This window comes from Oxyura jamaicensis, chromosome 1 (genome assembly GCF_011077185.1).
Source record: "Oxyura jamaicensis isolate SHBP4307 breed ruddy duck chromosome 1, BPBGC_Ojam_1.0, whole genome shotgun sequence".
Classification (NCBI taxonomy): Eukaryota; Metazoa; Chordata; class Aves; order Anseriformes; family Anatidae; genus Oxyura; species Oxyura jamaicensis.
Window position 1 is genome coordinate 181,466,681 of NC_048893.1, and position 22,670 is coordinate 181,489,350.

Consider the following 22,670-nt stretch of genomic DNA (forward strand, 5'->3'; position numbering starts at 1 on the left):
ATTGATATTCACTAATTCCTGAAAGAGGAATTACAGACAAGGAAGTTAAAGCCAGTACTTAACAGACTGGACAGGGTGACCTAGGAAATGGTGGAACTGCCAGTCATCTTTCACTACCCAGCTAAATAGTGGAATAGATTACATAAGAATTGTAGAAGATATATATATGATTAATGCCAATCAGTTTAAATGAAAAATAAAACTTGTCAAACTAATTTGACATCCTGACATCTTTTTTATGAGATTGATAAAAGTAGTGATGTTTGATGTAATATACCTCAAACTCCATAAGGCAACTGAGTTGGTATTATATGGCATTTGGATTAAGAAAATAAAATGTTATGAGGTCATGGTGAGCCCACAATAAACAGATTTCAACTGTTTTCAAATAGCACTGGTAAGCCTAGAAATGTAATTGCAGATAAGTAAGTGTCCCCGTAGGTGTATGTCCCATTAGGTGACCATGGAGAAATAGCTTTTAGCATTTAATCATCTTTCAGTGACCTGAAAGAAAACTATTTCCCACAAAGTCTGCAAATAACACAAAGATTACGGACATAACTTAGCTAATATAGCAAGCTTTCCACAAGCAGGCTATGGATATTTGAACATGTCCAAATGCAAGGATGTCACAGATGAAGCAGACTGTATGTCAATCTAGACAGTTCTGCCCTATGGGGCAGGAACCCCTAAGTGAGTTTAAAATCACAGTAGATAACCCCAGACTGCACATGACCAACCTGCTGCCGTGGCCAAAAGCTAATAGGTTGCTTAGTCATACAAAAGAGGAGTAAAAGGGTAAGAGGTTACGTTATACCCACTTCATCTATAGGTGTGGCTGCTGTAGAAACAGTGTGTCCAGGCCTGGGATTTACCTCTCTCAAGAAGAATGCTGGCAAACAGGAAAAAGTTTAATAATTGAAAGGCTCTAAATCATGTTTTATCATAAGGGACACAAAGAGCTTTGTTTGCATTATTTATCAGAGAGTTAAATGACAGTTGGCTTATTTTCTGCCTGTGAATACTTCACAGGCATTACATGGAAATGCATAACAAAATGGCTTAAAGATGAAGAAATTATCACTAGAAATAACATATATATATATATGTATATATATATATATATATGAAAACTCTAGGTAATTCGCCACCTCAACAGCTTACACTGAGAAGTAGAATATTCATTATCAGTAAAAATTATCTCATCCAAGTCTGGTGTTTTTCTAAAAAATATCTGTGTTGCGTGACAGGATGACTCAAAATGCCTTAATTTTACCTTGTAATTTATGAAACTTTTGAGACAGAAAAAAAGACTGTTTTGAGTTCTGAATAGCAGGAAAGAGTCCAGGAAACAGCATAATGAGGTAGACAGCTGAATTATTATGAAGAGCCAAGATAACGGCTGGATTAGATACAGAGACAGCTGAGGAAGAGAGTTCATATCCAGCCCTGAAGCACAGCAGTGAAGAGAGAAGCAACAAAGCAAAGCAGCAGTTAAGCTGCAATAAGAAGAAAATATGATTAAATATGTGTGGAGCTACTCACATGACATCTACTTAAAGCTCTTGAATTCGCTAAAAAGTTCTTCTGCTATGTAATGTAGAATACATGCAAGGTCAGTCTCCCTTATGCTTCGTAACACCAATCAGTTCCAAATGAAAGGAAAAACTATGCTGTAATAATATTTAATTCGTGGAGTATTCTACATAAAACTTCATGTTTTGAAGTAAAACATACTCTATCACACAGTATCTATTAAAAAATTGTATTTGTGACATATAAACCACCTATGGTTCCTTACCTTTTAAAGCTTCATTGATATAATTCTGTATGTAATACACTCTGAGCTTATCGTGCACCATATTCTGGTCATCATCAATTCCATTAGCTATAACATAAACTGGGACGTCGCCATACTTTGATTTAACCCACTTGAGCAATTTACGCAGTCCCCAGGGCACTACTGCAGCTCTGCTGGGGGAGTGCAGCCACGTGATGTCATTGATCATCTGAACTTCAAGATAGTGGTCATATTTCAGTGCATCTTCTTTTTCCCAGCCCACAAGGGTAGTAGTGTAATGACTTAGAGCAAAAAAATCAAATGAGCCCTGGATTAACTTCTTTTCGTCTTCTGAGAAAGAAGGCAAGTGGAAATTATAGAGGTCAACACTGTTTCTTTGGTGAAGCCATGCTCTCATCAGACGCGGATAGTCACCATTCCCAAAGATGGGCTCTGCAAGCCAGCCAATGTCAAACTCTAAAATTCTGTCAGCAACTTCCTGGTCATTCCTGGAAAGGGGACAGGCTGGTTCTACCCAGTCAGCTTGCAGAGCTATAGATATTTTACCCTTCTGAGACCTTCTGAATTCTTTGTCGTACAGATGCCAAGCTTTCGCGTGAGCTTTCAGCAGATTGTGCCCTGCAGCGTAGGTCAGGTTTTTCACAGACGGTTCATTCATTGTGATCCAAAATTTTACATAGTCCCCCAGACTTGTAAAGCAGAATTTGGCATATTCAACAAAAGCCTGAACGGTCTCTGGGTTTTCCCAAGCTCCGTATTTGGCAAGGGAAGCTGGAAGCTCTTGGTTCTCAGCCATAGGTTGCCATAAAGCAACAACAGGAGTTATGTTAACTCTGAGAAGTTCACTAGCAAAACACCGGTAATAATGTACAAGTGTGTGGTTGATTAGAGAAAGATTACCTAAAGGAAGGATTAAAGACCACTTCAGTGAAAAATGGAAGTGGGTGACGTGCATTTCCTGTAGAAGAGAAACCTGGAGCCTGATAGCAGCAAAGTCAACACAGTGACGCTTGCGTTTGGAGGTGAAAACCCCATCCACTTTAATCAGTTTCTTCGTCTGGTGAACATCCCACACATAAACGTTAGGGTCAAGAAACTGAGCAGGTGTTGTATCTACCTAGGTAGAATAAGAAACATACTAGATTCAAGCAGTTTGTTTTAGGTATGTAGGAACATCATAACCAGGGGGCACAAGTTACTGAAAGAAATTCACAAGTCAAAACACTGCATTTAGCACTTCTCTCACATCTCTGATAAGATAACATCTCTGGCTCATATGAATAAATTAATCTTCTGCTAACATGTGACATTAGAAAAGTTCCAAATCTATGTATCATTTTCAGCCATCCTACCTTATGCTAATAGTCACCATATTTATATCTTCTCCAAACTGCTGCACTCCTTACAGGAAATGAGGGATTGCTCAGGGCTAAAGCATTAACCTGCAACAGATCTTCAGAGAAGCAGAGCTGCAGCAAAGACTACAGTCATTTTTAAAATGTTTTCCTTTCAAGATTAAGAAGCTTTACCAATGGGCCTGTCTGTTGTAAATTACCCAGCAGCTTGTTTCAAGACCACTCCCTGAACACAGTAAAAGAAATAACAAATGCAACATCATTTCTGTGACCATTTTTTTCCTGACTATGATGCAAGATGAGTAATGCTGTGTACTTGATTTTTAACATGAACTCAGTTGACAAGAAAAATTTTTCCTTCTTGTTAATGTCCTTTTTTTATTTAACTCATACTGTTATTTCAGGAAGGTGTTGATTGGCTTCGGGTTTTTTCAGACCTCTGAGTAAACCCACTATATGTCACCCCAACAATAAAATTTACAGTTTTTCTGTAAGTCTTTAGGGCATCAGATGTCAGAAATGCCTGTGTGACATACCACAGACAATAAAACATGAGCTTCCCAAGCTCCCACAGAATTATAATTCCACTTTTAAATGAGTATTGCAAACATAGTAATGATTAGAAAATGGAAAAGTGAATTGCTTAAAATAATGGAAAAAGTAAAATCTCCTTCTCATTCATACTCTAGCATAGAAGTAAGATCCAAACTTCAAGATACTAGTCCTACATTATGTGAATTTGTCCCTTTCTCTCTCTCTCTTTTTTTTTTTTTTCTTTCCATTTCTTTTTTTCTTTTTGTTTTTTGGGTTTGGGTTTTTTGGTGCAAGGTTCCCCCAAGTTCAGATTTCCTTGTCCTGCCCTCTGTTTGAAAAGCAGGTGTCAGCCTACAACCAGTGTTCAACTTGTAGCTGAGGCTCTGCAGACTGTATAAAGAAGATGCTGAAAATCAGTTGCTTTTTTCTCCGGAGAGGTCAGTACTGTGCTTATAGAAGAAAGTAATAAAAAACAGCATGTCTGAGGGAAATTGCTTTTCTGGTGAATTGTCCCTTGTAGATTACTAAAGCATGCATTTCCACTAATACTCTGGGAATGCTGTCAAAAGTATTTTTCCACTGTGATGCATCTACAAATCACACTACCTAAGCTTTATAGCACAAAATGTTTGAACAGCCTTTTGAAATGAAAATATTCAGCTTTGAAGGTTTGGGGGATAGGAGAGATTTTTTAACTGTCTTAGGCTGACTTACTCCATAACTCTACAGCTGTTATTGATCCCAAATTCAGCAATTTCATTTCCATTCCCCAACCTGTCTGGGAGCTAGGATAATGACTGCTGAATATTCTTGGAAATCAGTGTACCAGGTAAGGGCAGTGCTGTATTTTTCAAGAGAACAAAGTCAGATCTTAGTTTTGGAGTAAGAAAAAAACAAACAAGCCCCATATACTCTAGCATGAAGAAAGATTCTGTCTTTGTGGAAAATATAAATTAAAAATTCTGTCTTGGATCCAGGCTCAGAGCTGAACTTAACTGCACATCGTTACTGTGGTTAGACGAGCCCTGTAAGCCAAAACAACATCTGAGAATCACAGAGCCAAACTATGAAAGAGACCGTAACTAAGATACAATTTTTACACATGCTATGAAATCTTAAAATTTGAAAGGTTCTCCTGAAATATCAAACTAAGTTGAAATAAAAAGAGTGAGAGCTACGAACTGGATCCATGAACTAGCTAGGTGCTATCCATGGGTACTGAAGCCTCAGTCAGACACAGCAGTACAAAAATTACAAGGAAGGAACACAGAATTTTTATCTAAATCTAATATTGTTTATTTTTCTTTAAAACAGAACTCCTCTAACAAAAGTGCCAGAATGTACATATATAAGATGTAGAAACATACCACTGTAAACACTGAGAGTTTTCAGGAAGTTTTCTAAATGTGCACTGCCACAGTGGGTAAATACACTGCCATTGACTTGAAAAAGCAGCAGTACTTCTCTTTTCATAAACAAGGACCTTTGGAAATATGCTTTAGCAGAGCAACTTTCATCTGAACAGGACTGACTTCAGTCACTGATCACACATCATGTCCAGGGACAATAAGCATCAGACCCCTTTCAATTGCTGTGTGTTTTTATAGACCGTTGCTTTCTCAACTGTACCTCACTCCAATTGGATCTCCTTAGTCACACACAGAAAGTCTAGAAGAAGACTGAAAGGCATGGCGTTTGCCACAAAAGCCTTGCACCTATCTCCTTCCAGCACTGTGGTGATAAATGTTAGCAAAGACACGTTATATGGCAAATTTATCAATATGATCTTGACCACTGGTTTGGCTGGAGAACCTACTCCTTTACCATCAGACTTACCTGAATATAGTTGTCAACAATCCCCCAGGCAAACCCACAGGGAAAGACCCCTTCTATGGGCAGGTTTTCAGGCAAAGGTGGGAAGCCATTTTTTTCTATCAGTTTTTGATAGAACAAGACAGAAGATTTTGGCATCAACTTTTTGTCGTGGCTCTGGAAGTCAACATAAAACAATCCGCGTCGAATGCTGTATCCCCTGTGCCATTCAAAGCCGTCTAGGAGGGACCAGACTGTGTATCCAAACACATTAACTCCATCGTACCGGATAGCTGAGGAAAGAACAAAACCCAAACTCATCGCAGTGCTCATTCTTCCTGTGCTGGAACCAGCAATGTTTGTGGTATTCACATGCAAGAAAAATGCAATAGCTCAGGTAAGTATCTCAGTGTCTGCTTCAAAGCCCATTCAGGGAATATATTTCAGCTGCACAGAATGCTCTGGGGCAGGCTCCCTGGGCATGGGTGCACTGTGGAAGGCAGTAGAGGTACTTGGTTTATCTTTAAACTAGCCAGATTTAGAAAAAGAAGTGGTGCAGCAGTGGTTCAAGCAGTGCTGCTGATTCAGTGTGCCAAACCTTAGCCTCGTACCAGGGCAGAATACATCTGAACAGTTTGCAGCATCTGGGCCAGTAACTGCATGGCGCTGCACTCTGCTAAGCATGAACTGCAGCTCAATCTTAAGTGTCATTAATGCAGTACTACTACGTACACAAACCAAGTCAGACTCCTTTTTCACCTTCCTCTCCACTACTAATCTACATTAAGAAAAACCTGATAGCACTTTTTGGGTTTTGATGAATTTTCATTACCATGGATTGTAAATAGAAGTGATAATGGTGGAAGACTGCATGCAAAGACTGACTTTTACAGTTCTGTCTCTTAATATCTTTTATGGCATACTGTTTTCCAGCTTAAATATTTATAGGTTTCTAAAAATATATATGCATTCTAGGTCAACTCTTTGGCTTTTATGAATCACCACACACTTTGCAGGTTAAAATCAGGGTCTACTGTCATCTGTTAGTTATTATTGCCAGCATTACAATTTCATTTTGAGATTCCAAATGATACTTGCTTTTAGTTGTATTAAACACTGAGATTCAGCAAAATGTTCCTCGGCAAGGCTCAGCTTCAGGAAAACATGCAGGGAAGTGCTTATTTTAATTACATAATTAGACCCACCCTAATTCAGCAAGGCATTTAACCACATTGTTATAAGTTCTTTTGAACTTGAATTTGGCTCAGCGGACAGCTGAGTTTATCTTTATTACTCACCATCTTCTGTAAACCCAAACTGGGTACTGACTGTACATAATATTTTCCAGTCTAATAACACTAACACAGTGTATTTCAGGCAACCAGAATATCAAGATCCTCATTTCCTCGTTTTATTAATGTACCTCATTACAGTAAGTTATGAAGGACCACATGGATTCTTCATTGTAGCCCTGTTCAAATCAATTAAATTAACCATGGTTATATAAGCTATGAATTTGGCACAGCTTCTATCACAGGTCATGAGAAAATGTCTAAGGAAACGGAATACTTCTCCTCCTAAAGGCATCATTCTTTTATGTTTGGCACATGCTGGTATTTTTCTAACCTCCGCATATACACATGATGACATCTGCCGTACCAGCAGAGTAAAAGCTGGTACAGGTCCACTTTGTTAGACAGAATTTCTCTTTGAACAGCACGTCACCCCTCCTGTAAGTCATCACACAGCACTCCCGTGTTTCCTGAGCACCTCAAAAGTTCCCCTCAAATCCTTCTTTCAAAATGTATTAGCTTTAAAGTGTCACCTATGAAAGAAGCAATGTGAAAAGATTTTGGAAGTTTAGAAGTCTCAAACATAGCATCCCACAAGAATTGCATTTTATTGAAAAAATACAATGAAAATGATTGGTTTTTCTTTTTTTTGCATTGTCTACCTGCCCTCTTTTTAGTGTCTGTCACTGTGCAAGCCAGGCTGACTAAAGCTAAACTCTCCCAGCTTCTGAAACTGGGTAGCCTTGTCCGTACTACCTGCTGGAAATAATGCCTGAGTCCTCCTCAAAGTGTGCCTAGAAGTGTGCTACTGCACAGGCCAGAGCTGGGCCAAAACTGGGTTAACTATTAAACAACATTGACTGTCTCCTACCACCATTTCAGTTCATGCTCTGTTCAGCTCGCTAGTCTAGAAATAGCACAGGAAATCATGACAGACCCATAAATAACAAATAAAGATCCTTAAAGCCCTCTGCTCAGCTGCTGCTCCACCCCGGAGGGGTGAGTGAAGCTCAGATCCCCTGTTTCCACGTGGAAACTGCCCAAGGATATAGGTTTTGCCTCCAGACATACCTAAGCATAGCTCAGTCCTGACCTGTCAGAGGCCTAGCTGTCCCTGTTCTCCTTAAGACTCTGGATTCAGACCTGCTAACTCCACAAATAATGACCTAACAACTTGGCTAGTCAACATGGCACAGAGGAGCTCTCGTGCCCTCCTGTTCTACAAGCTCAACTTCACAAATAATAAAATATTTGTTGTATCAGAGAGAGAGCAGGGAAATGAATATGATCCTAAAGTAAGTGGTTGGATACCCACCCACATGAGAAGACAATTCCAATCAACTAGCAACTCTAATTAATATTTAACTCCTTAATATTACATCTCCATTCACTCTATTCTATCCCCATTTCCTCATTTCCTCATTGTTATTTGATTGGCAGTGGAGATCAACAGCAGTAAATTACAAAAAAAAAAAAAAAAAAAGGGGGGGGGGGTGTGAATCCCAAATAAAGAGTCCTCTTCCAAAAGTTTTAAAAAAAAAAACTAACTAACTAACAACAACAACAACAAAAACATACACCATGTCTACAGTACTGAGTGTCTGAATGGATGTCATCATTTCAGCTGAAATCAGGAAAATGCTTTTGAAGCAAATCTCCTGACTGCCCCAACTTACCACACCTTGTTTGACATCACAGGATGGTCTCAAGATGCATGACCAGAGTTCCTTTGGGGTGCAATTAAACCAAAGATGGACTTCAGGAATGCACACAGTGTGGACACCTGGCCCTCAACACCAACTCTTTTTACTCAGTGGGTTTACTCCAGTAGGACTGTACTTACTTGGCAATGTCAACATTCGGGTACACAGTTTTAATGGAGCCAGTGCATGCACATAGTGTATCAGGCAGACATACTGGACAGATATAGGAAGCAGCAAAACCACAACTATGTGGCCTTGGGTCTAAATTAAGTATCCTTGCTTCTCAGTGCTGTAACTCCAGTGCCATTTGTTGCCCCGTTACTGCTGGAGTGAATCAGGTAGGAACTAGTTCCTGAATCTCTCTCTACATGATAGTGCTTCATTGCCCTAAGTCTCTGAGAGACACTGTATGTGCCTTTGTCTTGTGTCTTTTCTGTTGTACAACTTAAGACTCTCTTGTGGATCTTTCTTAACTAAATTCCCTCAAGTACTGCATAGGGAACTTTGATAGTCACGTTGGATATTTCAGACTCTAACGGGCAGAAGAGTTGGGCGCAATAATTTTCATCTTAATGATGCCACAGTCCCTCCTGCAGATCTAGTCCTCTGTCTTTGTTTTTTCTTCCAGTAAAAAGTTTAGCCAAATGGTGGAATTTACAGGTTAATACAATGACAACACTACCGCTGCTGTTGTTGTTGCAGTTATTTGCAGAAATAGGAAAGAAAATCTATATATTGAGATTGTTTCCAGCCAGCTGTTATTAAAAGGCAGATCTATGTATGTATGTCCAGGAATTTATAAATGGAACAGAAATATGGGTAACAGTCGTGAGGTTAAGAGCCTTTATAGATCTTCATCTGGCTATATGCAAACTAGCAATACCGTACATGCAACAGTTAGTAACTGTTTCACATTCCATTACTGCTATTTTGGATGCTATGCCTCGTGTGTTTATTCACCTTTTAATTTATTTGTAATAATTAGGTTTCTGGAATAGCAGATGAAACAGATGTGGGACTCTTGAATCTTCATGAGTGCTGAGAATAATAAAAAAAAGCCATTTCTGCCTCTTGAATGCATGACAATGCCAACGTAACACAATGGTTATGTAGTTTGAACAAATAGCTATAATAATACTGTTTTTAAAACCAAAACAGAAAACTGTAGATGAGTAAATCAATTATTAAATTGTAGATTAACAAATTCAAGACAATGAAAGTGGAGATGGGAACCCCAGCAACTTATTGATGACTTAATTTGAAGTATTGAAAAGGATTGAAATAATTTATTTTGCCACAACAAAATGGGAAATTAGAAAATAACTCTCATATGATGTCATGCATTTCTTTGTGAAAAAAATGATAGGATGACAACTTAAATAATTTAGATTATATAAACTCAAACACTCAGTTGTCCTTAAAGTGATGTAAATTCAGATTATTGTGATTGATATCCAGAACTGTATTACTGTAATATTTATGCAAGGGCAAAACTGAGATGCAACATGAAAACGTTTAAATTTTTCATTTAAAAATATATTATTTTACCCTTATTTTTTTTTTTTCAGAGGAACTCTTCATGGATAGCATAAACCTTTCCACATACGTATTCTTAAGTTTTGTATATATGTATTCATACATCTAAAATATGGAAAGCAATTATTAATAAATAATATGGTTCATTTCCCTAAATCCATTGACAGTATAGTTCACACAGGGTTTGTGCTTCCTCCCACCGAAGACAGCAGAAATTTTCCTACTGACTTCAAAGACAGCAGCACTAAGCTCGCCAAATGCTATGTGCAGATATTATGGGTCTTCAAGAGCTGAAAAGAACAAACCCAGGAAGAGATCTGGAGTGTCATTTCACAAATGCCAACATGAATGTTAAAGACCCAAATTAGATTTCAGCCTGGTTCTTTAACAAGTCTCTTTAGGCTATTTTGCATAATGATTTTGTCAAACACATATAAATACAACCTTAATCCTACCTTTCAAAGTTTCCATAACGAATTTCTTGAGATAGTAAATATATTTGGCATCGTCTCTCTTGGTGCTACCAGAAACAAACCAGCTGTTTTCCACAATGAATACTGGGGGGTTGTTATATTCGCAGCTTATCCAGTAAAGGAGCTGCCTCAAGCTTATTGATTCCAACTGCTGGAATTTCATGTGAGAGTCCAAGAGCTGGAAACTCAGGGTAGCTCCAAAAGAAAGAGCAAAAAAGTCAGCTGTTCCCTTGATGTACTTCTTCTCATCTTCACTGAATTCAGGCAGCAGAGATGAGAGGTTACTCCTCATGCTTTCTGGATAGTCACCATCAATAAATATGGGCTTAGCAAACCAGCCGAGCACAAAATCAAGGGATTTTTGACATTCTTTTATATTTTTGTCAGTCATACTTTGAGGTTTTATCCAGTGGGAGCTAAGGGCAATTGACACTTTTCCTCTTTGAGCTGGACGAAAATGGTCATTGTAGAGATGCCAGACTTTAGCATGGGCCTGTTGAAAAGAAAGACTGTAATTAATGCACCCAAAGTTCCATTTTAAGTATCACAATTGGTCCCAGGTACCATCCACTGTCATTCAGTGACCACAAAAACATTGCATTTGGGGGTCCAGACTTACTCACTCATCAGCAGTTTAAAACTCCTAAGTTAACTTTTCATTAATACAGTATTAGCGAAAGACAAGAAATCTGTAGTTGTTTTGGCAAAATAGCACTGCAGTTTTCTATGAGATACAACTCCAGACACCAAACACACTTTTGGTAGTTAGCTAGACATCATTACTGGCTTTTATTATTAAGATTGGACATATTTCCAGTACTTACAAAAATGACAATCAATTTAACTAAATATGTCTCAAAGGATGTTTTCATTACTACTTGTAGATACACAGTTATATGGCAGGTCCATTCTTATAAGCTACTAAGATCTCTCAAACAATGTGAGACAAACAAAAACCCTGAACTTGTTTCTATTTGAACCAGAACATGCAGTATAGGTAAACTACCAACTTGGACTTAGAACTGGATGGTGAATAACAAGTTATCACTGCTCTTGAAAAAAAAAAATAATTCAATTTAACTTGTTTTATTAAATTTTGCTGTTTATCTCTAGCATCAGATTTCAACAACTTGATTTTTGGTATAACTTTATCTGTTACTGTGAGGAGATGTTTTCTACCAAATTTCTGTCCTGTGATCTTACAGAGTGGGTTGAAACATTCTCTTGATGTTCCCTTTGAAAGCTAAATAGATTAAGTTCCTGGAGCCTTTCATTATCTTCAGGCATAGTTTCAAGCCCTCTAACCATTCTCACTGCTCTCCTCTGAATCGCTTCCAATTTGTCATCATCCATCTTAAACTGCAGCAGCAGGATTGGATATAATATGCCAGTGGTAGTCTTGCCAGCAGTAAAACCAGAGATAATTCAATATACTGTTTCTGCTTATGCGACCATAGCATTACACGACAAGCATATGCTCATCTAAAGTACCATGATATCTCCAGAGCCCTTCACCATATAAAACATATTTTTCTTTGTACCTGGCTTATCAAATTTTGACTGCTCTATGAATCAACATCCCATCTTTATGTCATCTTCACATTAGTAGAAATTGTAATCCTTTTTTCTAGATCATTGGTAAAAAGGTAAAAAATGAGAGATCTTTCATTAGAATAAAATCTACCTGATAACTATTCCCAGTTTACATTTGCATTCTGAGACTTATCAGTTAGTGTTTGTTCATATAATTCTGTGGTGACATGAACCTCCATTCTTGCCATACAAATTCACAGGTGTGCTGAATATATGACAGATTATTAATCAAAATGTCACAGGCATTTTTTCAGTCCTCCCTGAAATAAAAGCCATATAGAAAGCCAATCTTCCAACCCATGCAGCTGTTATGTTAGCAAATTTTGTCATTAATGTATTGATAGCTGTTTTTTACAGTTTCCTTTTCATACACTCTTACCATTCAAGCTTTCAACTGCAATGATTTCCAGTTGCCAACCTTATTAGGAACATTAAACAATTAAGATTATTAATCATTTTTGACGTAGACACTGTCAATTACCCAGGAAAAATAATTAATTCCATCATTCTACTGTTCTTGCAGAATTTTAATTCGCACTGCTAGGAGAAAAGCAATTGGAAGTGAAGGACAACAAAAGGTAAGATCAATAATCAGTGCTCAGTTCAGTTGTCCCCATACAAAAAACCTGCTGCTTTTGAGTCACCATGGGGTATATAAAACATCTGTGCAAATTTGACATTGGCTGTAAAGGAAGCTGAACCTATGCCCTTTTAAAGTGGTAACCAAAATGCAAATAACAACCTTGGAAACCCTAAATCACAGCACACACCTCTGCACACATACCTGATTCAAGCTCTCAGGTGCAAACTTTAACATATATGCTCAGTTATAATGCACCAACAGCTCAAATAAACACAGTGCAGTCCCACCATTTGTCTATATTAAAACAACGAATTTTGATGCTAGTGAGAAACTAAATATAGCAACCAATTCAAAGTCTCATGACAAAAATGAGAGCTGACTGGCACAGGCTTAATTTTATTTTACACTGAAGCGCTGTTATGCTGATGACAGAACAAAAGACATCAGGCACCATGACCAAAACTCCATACAGCCAACACCTTAAATATGATTTTTAAAATACCAGTGGGAACAGATGTGTCACCACTTGCAACTCTAAGAGATGTCTGGAGAAATATTACTGATGGCAGAATTTCAAACCATTATCCTTAGAACCCAATCTGAACTTCTCACAAGGTGCCTCTGCATCCCTGCCTCTCCCTCTGGCTGTCATCATCATAAACAAAGATGGGATGACAGAGGTAGCTTTTTTTTTTTTTTTTTTTTTTTGTCTAGTTGTGGCATGAAGTGCTGCAGCACAAATTCAGTGGGGATCCTGAGTACAGAGTCCAAAAGCTAGTTTTCCCTTTAGCTTGTACAGCCACATTGAGGTTACCATTGTTACCAATGATACTTGGATTAATGCTACAGTAGAAATGTCTATACCCATACTACAAGTGTCAGCTGGCTTTACAGGTATGTCCTAGACATACTGTAGTTCGTTTCAGATCACACGCACTTTTTGCCTCTAAAATGCCATACATTCTTCTTCTGTTGGACCTGGCTTCCTCCAGGCTTCCTGTCTCATACGTTAAGATAGCCCCGTGCACACTCTCACTGACACAACATTTCATCTGCCATCTGCACTTGCAAGTATGCTGCCCACTCATGTAGCACCTTGAGGATTACAGAGGACTTTCCCCATAACTCCTTGCTCTCCCCACTCCTACCCATGGAGAGAGATCTTCCAGCATTTTAGCATCCTCAATTCTACCATGAAGCAAGAAGGAAGGGAACCCTGTGGGTTAGCCCCTTCCACAGATAAGATGGTACCGTTTACTATCTTGTAGCAATGAAAAAATATAAAGGGTAAAAATGTGAGATTATCTCATTAATATTTATTCTCTAAACTGATCATCTATCTCCATAGAAAAAGAGAAGACTGGTGTCTAAAATATGCCAGATGAGTCACTCTTTGGGAGTCCATCTTTCTCCACTGATGACAGACAAAACCTACTATTTAGTTATACAGGACTTATCTACAGACAGCTGAAAGCAGCTGAGAAGCCCACTCAGATGTCTGCCTCCTGGAGTGTGCATGAAGTTAAAGTGGAATTATCCTAACTCCATAATAAACCAGCTAAGCATAGAATGTAGTGTTTTATAGTACTGAGGCTTGATGGACAAACATGAATGGAGTAATTCAAACATATATAGAAATAAAGCTGGAAGAAGTAACAGTACAGAGAACCTCTATGGACATCTGGGACAGGATTAATTTTCCTAAAATTAGGTGTCTAGTGCAGTTTTAGAGACTTCAGAGTATTCCAGCCTCTAACTGCAATTTCAGAAAACTCCGAATCTCCTGTAAATCCTAAATCTCAACTGTCAGCCTCACGGAAATGCCTGGAATACTATAGAATGTACTGAATGATAATTTGCACATACACCTATCTTCTGGAAAATGGATCACACTGCTCGGGTGGATTGTTTGAGCTGAAGACATATTCTGCTGTCCACATGTAGTAAGCTAGATGCACAGGCTCCCACTGTAGACAATGGAGATCTTGGGCTCCACACAGATGCCTGAACAAAGACATATAATTGACACCCTAGAATGATGGTTGTTCCATGTAGATATCCTAAATAGCCTGAGAAATTTCACATGGCACTACCTATACTGAACTAATTAGATCCACTCAAGTCAACCTACTTAATGAAGTCAACAGAGTGATTCACTGGTACAGTACAGCAGCCACACCACGGCACTCCACAGGATTACTGCCTAGCTCCCAGTAACTGTAGGGATTGTGGGTGAGATTCAAACAGGTGCCCAGACTCTTTTGAGATGTCTTACCTGAATCTGAAGACCTTGCATTTCTGGAGCAGCAATTGGATGCCAGGCAGAATATTCTAGAGCAGTTCAAACTATATGCCTTTGCTGGGACAACTGAAACCTCCTAGATGTCTATTAACTGTATTCAGAGTTTAGTGTCCCAGATCATACGCAGAGAAAAGAAGCAGAAAACAGCCTATTATCAATTCCTTTATATTTATCTGAAATCTTACCTCCTCATCTCAGTGACTTCCTTATGACATGCTTTGGGTTCACAGCTGACCAGGATTAAAGACCATGGCAATCCACACTTCAGTACTTTTACTGACACATAGCATGTTGACTCCTTGTCCCTGTTTTTGCAAGCTGCTGAGGACTCTTACATTGTTCCTTGTTAGCTCAGGCAGATGTGTGGTGCTGACAGATCACTTGGCTTGACTGGAAAACCTTACTAAAAAAGGCTGGTTGCAAACTGGCTCTAGGAAGAGCTGTGCAATCACCCATGAGTTCTGAGCAGAAATAAATGCTACAACTCATCTCCTAGTTTCTAGGCTGCTGAATTTTGATAGTCTTGTCATTATTACTTGCTTTCAGATAGTAGCACATATTGCTAGATATCAAACATTTGACTGACACCTTTTTGGGGGGAGCTACTTTACATTCTTCTGAATCTTTTGAGACTTAGACAAGCTGGTATTGGGAAAGTTGCCCATTAGTACAGGGACTCTTTGTGCTTACTCTTTGTGTATATTCTTCAGGAACACACTGTCAGGTAAGCTTTTAAACACTTACTTTACCCTTAAAATGCTTACATCACTTAAAAAAAAAAAAAAGTTATCTATCACCATGAAAATGGAAAAAAGTCTCAAGATGTACCTTGTACCTAGCTAAGCCCACCCATATTTCTGTATTTTGCTCACATTTCAGGGTCTGGTATAGACTTGTTTTCAAGTCGATGCATTCTTCTTCCCATCACTCTCCCAGACAATATAACTATTCAAACCATGCTCTACCTATAGTCAACCTGTGAAACTCTGTTACTGGTCATGTTTTATCAGCCTTATAGTGATCCTAGTCTGAGTCAAAGTCAATAATGTCTGAGTCCAGCCTTGGTGAAGTATCAAATACATTTTCAAGGCAGAAAAGCCCCTTGCAATGCGTGGGCTAGTCTACGTAGTCCAGTGTCCTGCAGTAATAACAGAAATAATTCAACACAGGCAAACAGTCTTCTGACATAGTCATATCCTACTCTATTTCAGGACGGAGCTACCCAGCCCAAGAATCACCAGGCAAAGTCAATTTAGTAATATACGGACAGCTTTGTTTGGCTGACTACTCTAAATTCCTGCCCAAGATCACTAAGACTTTCCTGAGGCTGGCACTGATACATAACATTCTGCAAGTTATCAGCACTTATGTCTATCATGATGCATAACCTTCACAACAGCAAATCAAAAATTATAATTGGGAACATCATGATTCCATCATGATTCAGAAATTTGTGTTCATTCCTCTAGAATAAGTTGTCTCAATTTTTACTTGTGTCTTCTGAACCAATAATAATACCATTCATTTTACAAATAAACTGCACAAATAACGTGCTCTCCATGCTCAGATGAATTATCTGTATTAACTCTCTATTTGCATGTTAATGAAGCTGAGTAGGAAAGTGTTACTGAAATTCATTTAGCAATACAAAGCGAAGAGTTAATTGGAAAAGATGTGCAAAGGATTTTTGATTACTAGAAACCAGGATGATGTATCTCCAACAAAAATGTCATTTTTCGGTCTTACATCAAAAGCCCTTCTGAAATGAGTATAATTATTGGAATGGCATGGGAAACTCTAGTGCATCATTAGTCAGAATGTGCCTAGTACCAAGAAGAAGAAAAATGCAATGACTTTTTTTCTCTGTATCATCAAAAGCAAGTATTTTAATCAAAAGCTACAACAAAGGATGTCATATTTCATGTCATGTTTCACCCTTAGATCCAAAGTCAAGTAGGCTTTATCCATGCAGTCCTGGGCAAACATTCTTTTTCACAAGGAAGTGATAATCTTAACACTGAGTAACAGATAAAGAAATTTAGAAATTGCTTAAGATTTTCCCCATATTCCGAAGCTGGCAAGACAAAATCATCATTTATAAAGCACAAGATTTTTTTATAGATAATATGCTAGTCATGTAGTAACTTGTTTTTTTCACTCTAATTTTTCATAAGCACCATTTCTATGTTTCTTTTTAGAATCTGTTAGCCAACAATGCCACATATGACTGATTCAACAGATTTTGTATTTATGACCAACCTCAACAACCTGAGACCACAACGTAAATGTACATAGAATGCTAAGTGAACATTTTTCAGTCTATAAATACTTAACGTACAGTTTGCAACAAACTTATCTTTAAGCATTGGTAACAGATCTATCTACATTCTTTTGTTCTGATTCCTTTCTTAGTGTTATTTAGTCAAGTTTTTCCCACTGTGCTGGTCACCATAACATGCTGGTGCCTCACAAGTATGAATGAATTTATTTATGCCTGCCATACGTAAGGCAGGAAGTAATACTACTCCTACTTTAAGAATAGGGAGCAGAGATATTACGACATGTGTAGACAAAGAAAAATTAAACCAGGTACCTTAACTTCTACAGCAGTGTATTCACTCCAGAACAATGCCTCTGCTTGATATGATACTCAACTCTACAGAAAAAAAAAAAAAAAAAAAAAAAAAAAAAAAAACACCAAAGATGGCATTAAATTAAATACTCATCTGAGGACACAGCAGTTAAAACACCATTTCTTCCCATCACAAGAAAAACAGAGGAGCTTTGCTGGACTGATCAAACCTGCTCTGCAAATCTCGCTATCACTATCAGAGGCTGAGCAACTCAGCCATACACCTTTTGGGGGAAAATTCTCCTAACTTTTGTCATCACCTGCATCCACACACTTCACACAAATGGTAAGGGGGAAAACTTTTAGGACACAATTCACTCAAGTAATTTTTAATTCCCCTTTGAGAGTGAGATGAACTGCCTGCTTTTCCCTTCACTCATCACAGAGGTAGGCTGGCACCACCCGCTGGAGCCGACACTGTCTGAATAAACTAAAGCACCCAGCGACGAGTGAGCTGGGAAAGCAGCTAGAAGTCCCGTGAGACTTAACACTCTCTGAAAATATAAAGGTCATCTGGAAAAGAATTAAGCAGCATCTGACTTTGAGAAGCAATGGGAGACAAGATAAAAATAGCTTTATTTCTGACAACAAATGCTTCTGAGACACTTGATGTGTTTAATCATTTTCCGGTACCTCTGACAGAAAAGATTAATTATGGAACTGCACAAAAATAGTTCAAGGAATGTTGTGACCCATGTGCATATTAAAGATATGAGAGTCTTAAGCAGAGTACAAAAAGAAGATAAAAGTACATAGCAGTTTGTGTGATTTAAAGCTGAGAGACAATCTTGCAGTACTGAAGGGAGCTAAATTAGTCCCTGATAAAAGACTTGACTCCGATTGGAATCTGGGACACAGTACTCAGGCAGTATTAAGGGAAAGACCAAGATACAATCATTGCTATCAAAATTGTTTTGGGTGTCCTAAAGCTATGTAAACATACAAAAGCTCAGAAATGAGACTGACATGCAAAGCCATCTACCAGAGTGTGAACCTCTTGAGGACAAGGTCATGTTCCAATGATGCTGATATACTCACGTACACAAAATACCATCAAAAAAAGATGTGAGGGAAAAAGACATGGAGAACTCAGCTGTAATCACCAAGGCAAGCACACAAAACGGAACATGCTGCTGTCAACAACACAAACCAGGATAATAAAACCATTTTGCAAGAGTTGATAATCTTTGGAAATACAAGCAGAACAAAAAGGATGAAAAAAAGCCATGCGTTTGGTAAAGGGAACTGAATACATTATTACCTCAAAAGCAAAAGGAATGTTAAAGGATTTTAACTCACATTCTGGTTGGAAAGAAAGTAACATGGTGCTACTAGTAAGCACAAAAGTTATGCATATAAAACTCAGGTAAAACTGACATATGATATATACAGAATATAGATCTAAGGCACAGAAAACTATGTATGACAGAACAATGCCCAGTCAGAGCACTGAAATTAAGCAGATGCCAAAAAGCAAGTGGAAACAAGAAAATTGGTAATGGTACTGGGTAGGTGAAGGCATCATTCCAGGTTCAAACCTTCGGTCTCATCAAGGTTTGCACAAAGTGGCTGGAGAGGGAAGCTCTCTGACTAGAGAACAGCTCTTCAGAAGCTGAAAGCATCCAGAACTCTCCCCTGTGCTATGGCAGAAGCTGAAAGAGAAGATTGATAAACTAGTTGCTCTGCAAGTCATACAGTGAGGGGGGCAACCACAGTAACATATACACTCTTAATGACATTAGTTGGAAAAAAAAAATGGTAATATGCAGCCTCAAAGAACTAAATAAATATTATAAAAGGCAATTTTTTTCAATACCTTTATGGGGAGAAATTCTGGAAGAGGTGACTAATACAGCCATCTGTACATATTCATCCCCTCAAAATGCCATTTGGAAATGCTCGTTCTACACACTGCCAAGCTATGTTTGTTATCCCAAATGTATTTCTGATGGTTCAGTGGGTACACAGACAGTAGTCTGATCTACGGTAAAAATTGTAGACACGCATGGAGAGAATTGCTTTGGAGACTCTCAGGGAAGTGGGCAAAAACTAAACAAAGAAAAAAGGACAATTCTGTATAATTAAAACTGTGTGTTAGAAAGAAAAAATACATTAACAAGACACAGAGGTAAAAACAAATAGGACTAAAGCCCATCATCAGTACATGTCCTAGACAGACAAGAAAATCACAAAATGGTATTTCTGCTTGCTGGGCTTAATCTAACTGTGTGAACCAACAACCCAGATTAGAAAAATGTTGAAGGTAATCTATAATTTTGTGTGGAAATGACAGAATAACAGATTACTCATTACCCTAAAGAACCGAGATTACTCATTACCCTTATCCCTGCATTTAAAGCACCCTGAGTAGAAGCACTGTGCTCTGGTGTGAATGATTAACTTGAAATCTTATCCTGGGCACGGCAGTGGATTCAAAATAAATTGGCCCTACCCAAGTATGTAACTGCTCCTGGAGATACACTGAAACATTTTATGTGCAACTCAATGGTAAGAGTTTCCCAGGAAGACAGCAGGAAATATTTGTCATGCCATTTTCACATGAGCATCAACTGATACTGGATTTGACAAATCAATGTTTGTAGAGTTGGGAAGGGCTGACAGAAAGGCAGGCAGAAATTATTCCTGAGGTACATTCATGTGCTGCCCTAAAAGTCCCAGACCTTCTTCAGCCACTTAGAGATGAATGGGTGGATGATTTTCCCCAGCTTTGGTCCCAAAAGAAATTAGATTGCAGGAGTATTCATGTCAAAGTGTTTGTGGATCCTGACCATCAGCCACAGAGGAAGTAAAAATATCCTCAGACCACAGAGCCACAGAGAAAATCTTACTGGAGTGAGGAGTAATTTCACAAAGATTGTGCAGTATTAAGGCTCTGATCTGGCCTACCAAAAAGCAGACAACAGATATTACTGATTTACTGTTTTTGAGCAATTTTTTTTTAATTTTTATTTTTTTTTAGTATAAACCACACCTGTTGTAGCAAAAATGCTAGAAACTGGAATAGCAGATATAGCACATGCTGTCTTTATGATCTTGCTATCAGGGGAAGGCTGGAGAGAATTTCCCCCTACCATTCACAGGGTACCAATACTGCTTCATATGCATCTACTCCACCATGCTCCAGCTATTTGCAATATTCATACCATCCAAACATGGGAAAAATTACAAGAGACTGATCAAATCCAGATAATTTCATGAACAGCTGATGCATTAACATGCAGCCAGTGGTGAAAGAGTTAGTTAAACAAGCATAAGCCATAACCTTGGGAGCACCATTCTAAGTGGACTGATGAACAGGCCAAGGGGTACAAGACAAGTAAAATATTTTGGAGTAGATTCTTCACCTTACCACCAGTGAGCAAAGTTAATAGGAAGCTTCATGCTCTACAATTCTGCAGGAGCTCAGATCTCTTCTGAGTTTGTTCTTTTTTTTTCTCTAAGATTTTATATCCATGTTTGCAGACATGATTAAGACTTTATCCAAGTTATTAAAGAAGCTGCAGCAATGGAAATGGAGATCAGAACAAAATATGACCTCTTCAGCATTAAAAAACGGCCAGCACAGATAGTCACATTGGGAATGCTGATCCAGCATGGTCACATTATCCGCACTTCATAGAATCATAGAATCATAGAATCATTAAGGTTGGAAAAGACCTCCAAGATCACCTGGTCCAACCATCACCCTACTACCAATGTCACCCACTAAGCTGTGTCCCTAAGCACCATGTCCAACCTTTCCTTGAACACCCCGAGACAGTGACGCCACCACCACCCTGGGCAACCCGTCCCCATGTCTGACTGCTCTTTCTGAGAAGAAATGTCTCCTCATTTCCAACCTGAACCTCCCCTGGCATAACTTTAGGCCATTCCCTCTTGTTCTATTGCTAGTTATCTGTGAGAACATGCCGACTCTTCCAGCAAGGGCAGAGGCCTTGTCACCACAAAAACAAGGAGAGGCAGTCAGCTCACTCTGTATGAAAAGGAGCATGAGACACTCCTGGGAGACTTAGCACTAACATAATGGGATGATCCAGAAATCACTGAGTGGGTGAAAGGTGTAATTGCCAAACTCAGCATATTTGAGAATACATAGTGTGAGCTCAGCAGAAGAATGAGCTACAATAGGTGGTCCCCACAGCATACCATGGGAATCTCATCCAATTTGTTCATAAGAAAAGTCACTTTGATGAGGCTAAAACAACAAAAGGTAGTCTCCTCAGGGAGAAGACATGAAATAATGGATACGGAATTATTTAGTGTGTACAATAGTAAATATTTCTACCACACAAGTTAGAGCCCCTCTCTCTTCAGCACCCAAAGATAATAGCTCCATGGTTGCACATATAAATTGATAGCTATTTTATCAATCTCGCAACAAAACAGTAACTGGGTACATCATCATGGGGTAATGACAATCAGAGGAACAAGGCCACCACAGCAGTGGTGGTTTTGATTGGACTCTACCCCACCAAATGGCATGAGAAAACATTTCTGGAGCCTGGGATGAATGTCCTGGGGATAGCTTTTCCCGTTGTAAGTTCCTCTGTGAGAAACACCAGCCGCTTGCCAGTACAGTGAAGAAGGAATTAGAAGACGTCTCCAGTGGGTAACAGTGAAAGTGTTTGGCCCTATGCAGTTGGTACAGGAATTATACATTCAGGCAATGTATATGCAACCAATGTCGTATAAGCTGTAGTAGATCATACACCACAGCAGCACTAAATGAACAAGGATCAAACAAATTAATGACAGTCACGAGGCAAGCAACATTGTTTAGTGACAGCAAAAACCTCAGGTTGTCAGACAATGGCATATAATGCTAGAGTTTGCACACAGGGTAAAACTGAGCATCATTAGGCATGGTCAAAACAAAATTAGTGGATCAGAGCTCTGTGCTATAATACAAGCAAATTCAACCCAGAAAGAAGGGGACTTACTTGAATTGTGATCTCTATTTTTTTTTTTTAAACTAAACATTTGGGTTGTTCATGTTCAAATCCAGCTTAGTTACTGATGACATGATAACCTCA

At 38.6% G+C, this 22,670-nt stretch overlaps 1 protein-coding gene across 1 annotated transcript in view; it reads right to left on the bottom strand.

Moving 5' to 3' along the window:
• KL (klotho) overlaps positions 1-22,670 on the bottom strand; it is a 50,196-nt gene that overhangs the window by 5,200 nt on the left and 22,326 nt on the right. The window contains exons 2-4 of the mRNA XM_035324619.1: positions 10,489-10,999; positions 5,527-5,795; positions 1,802-2,918 (exon numbers count right to left, since the gene is read on the bottom strand). Of these exons, the coding sequence (XP_035180510.1) occupies positions 1,802-2,918; positions 5,527-5,795; positions 10,489-10,999 (1,897 nt within the window). The remainder of the gene's footprint in view (positions 1-1,801; positions 2,919-5,526; positions 5,796-10,488; positions 11,000-22,670) is intronic.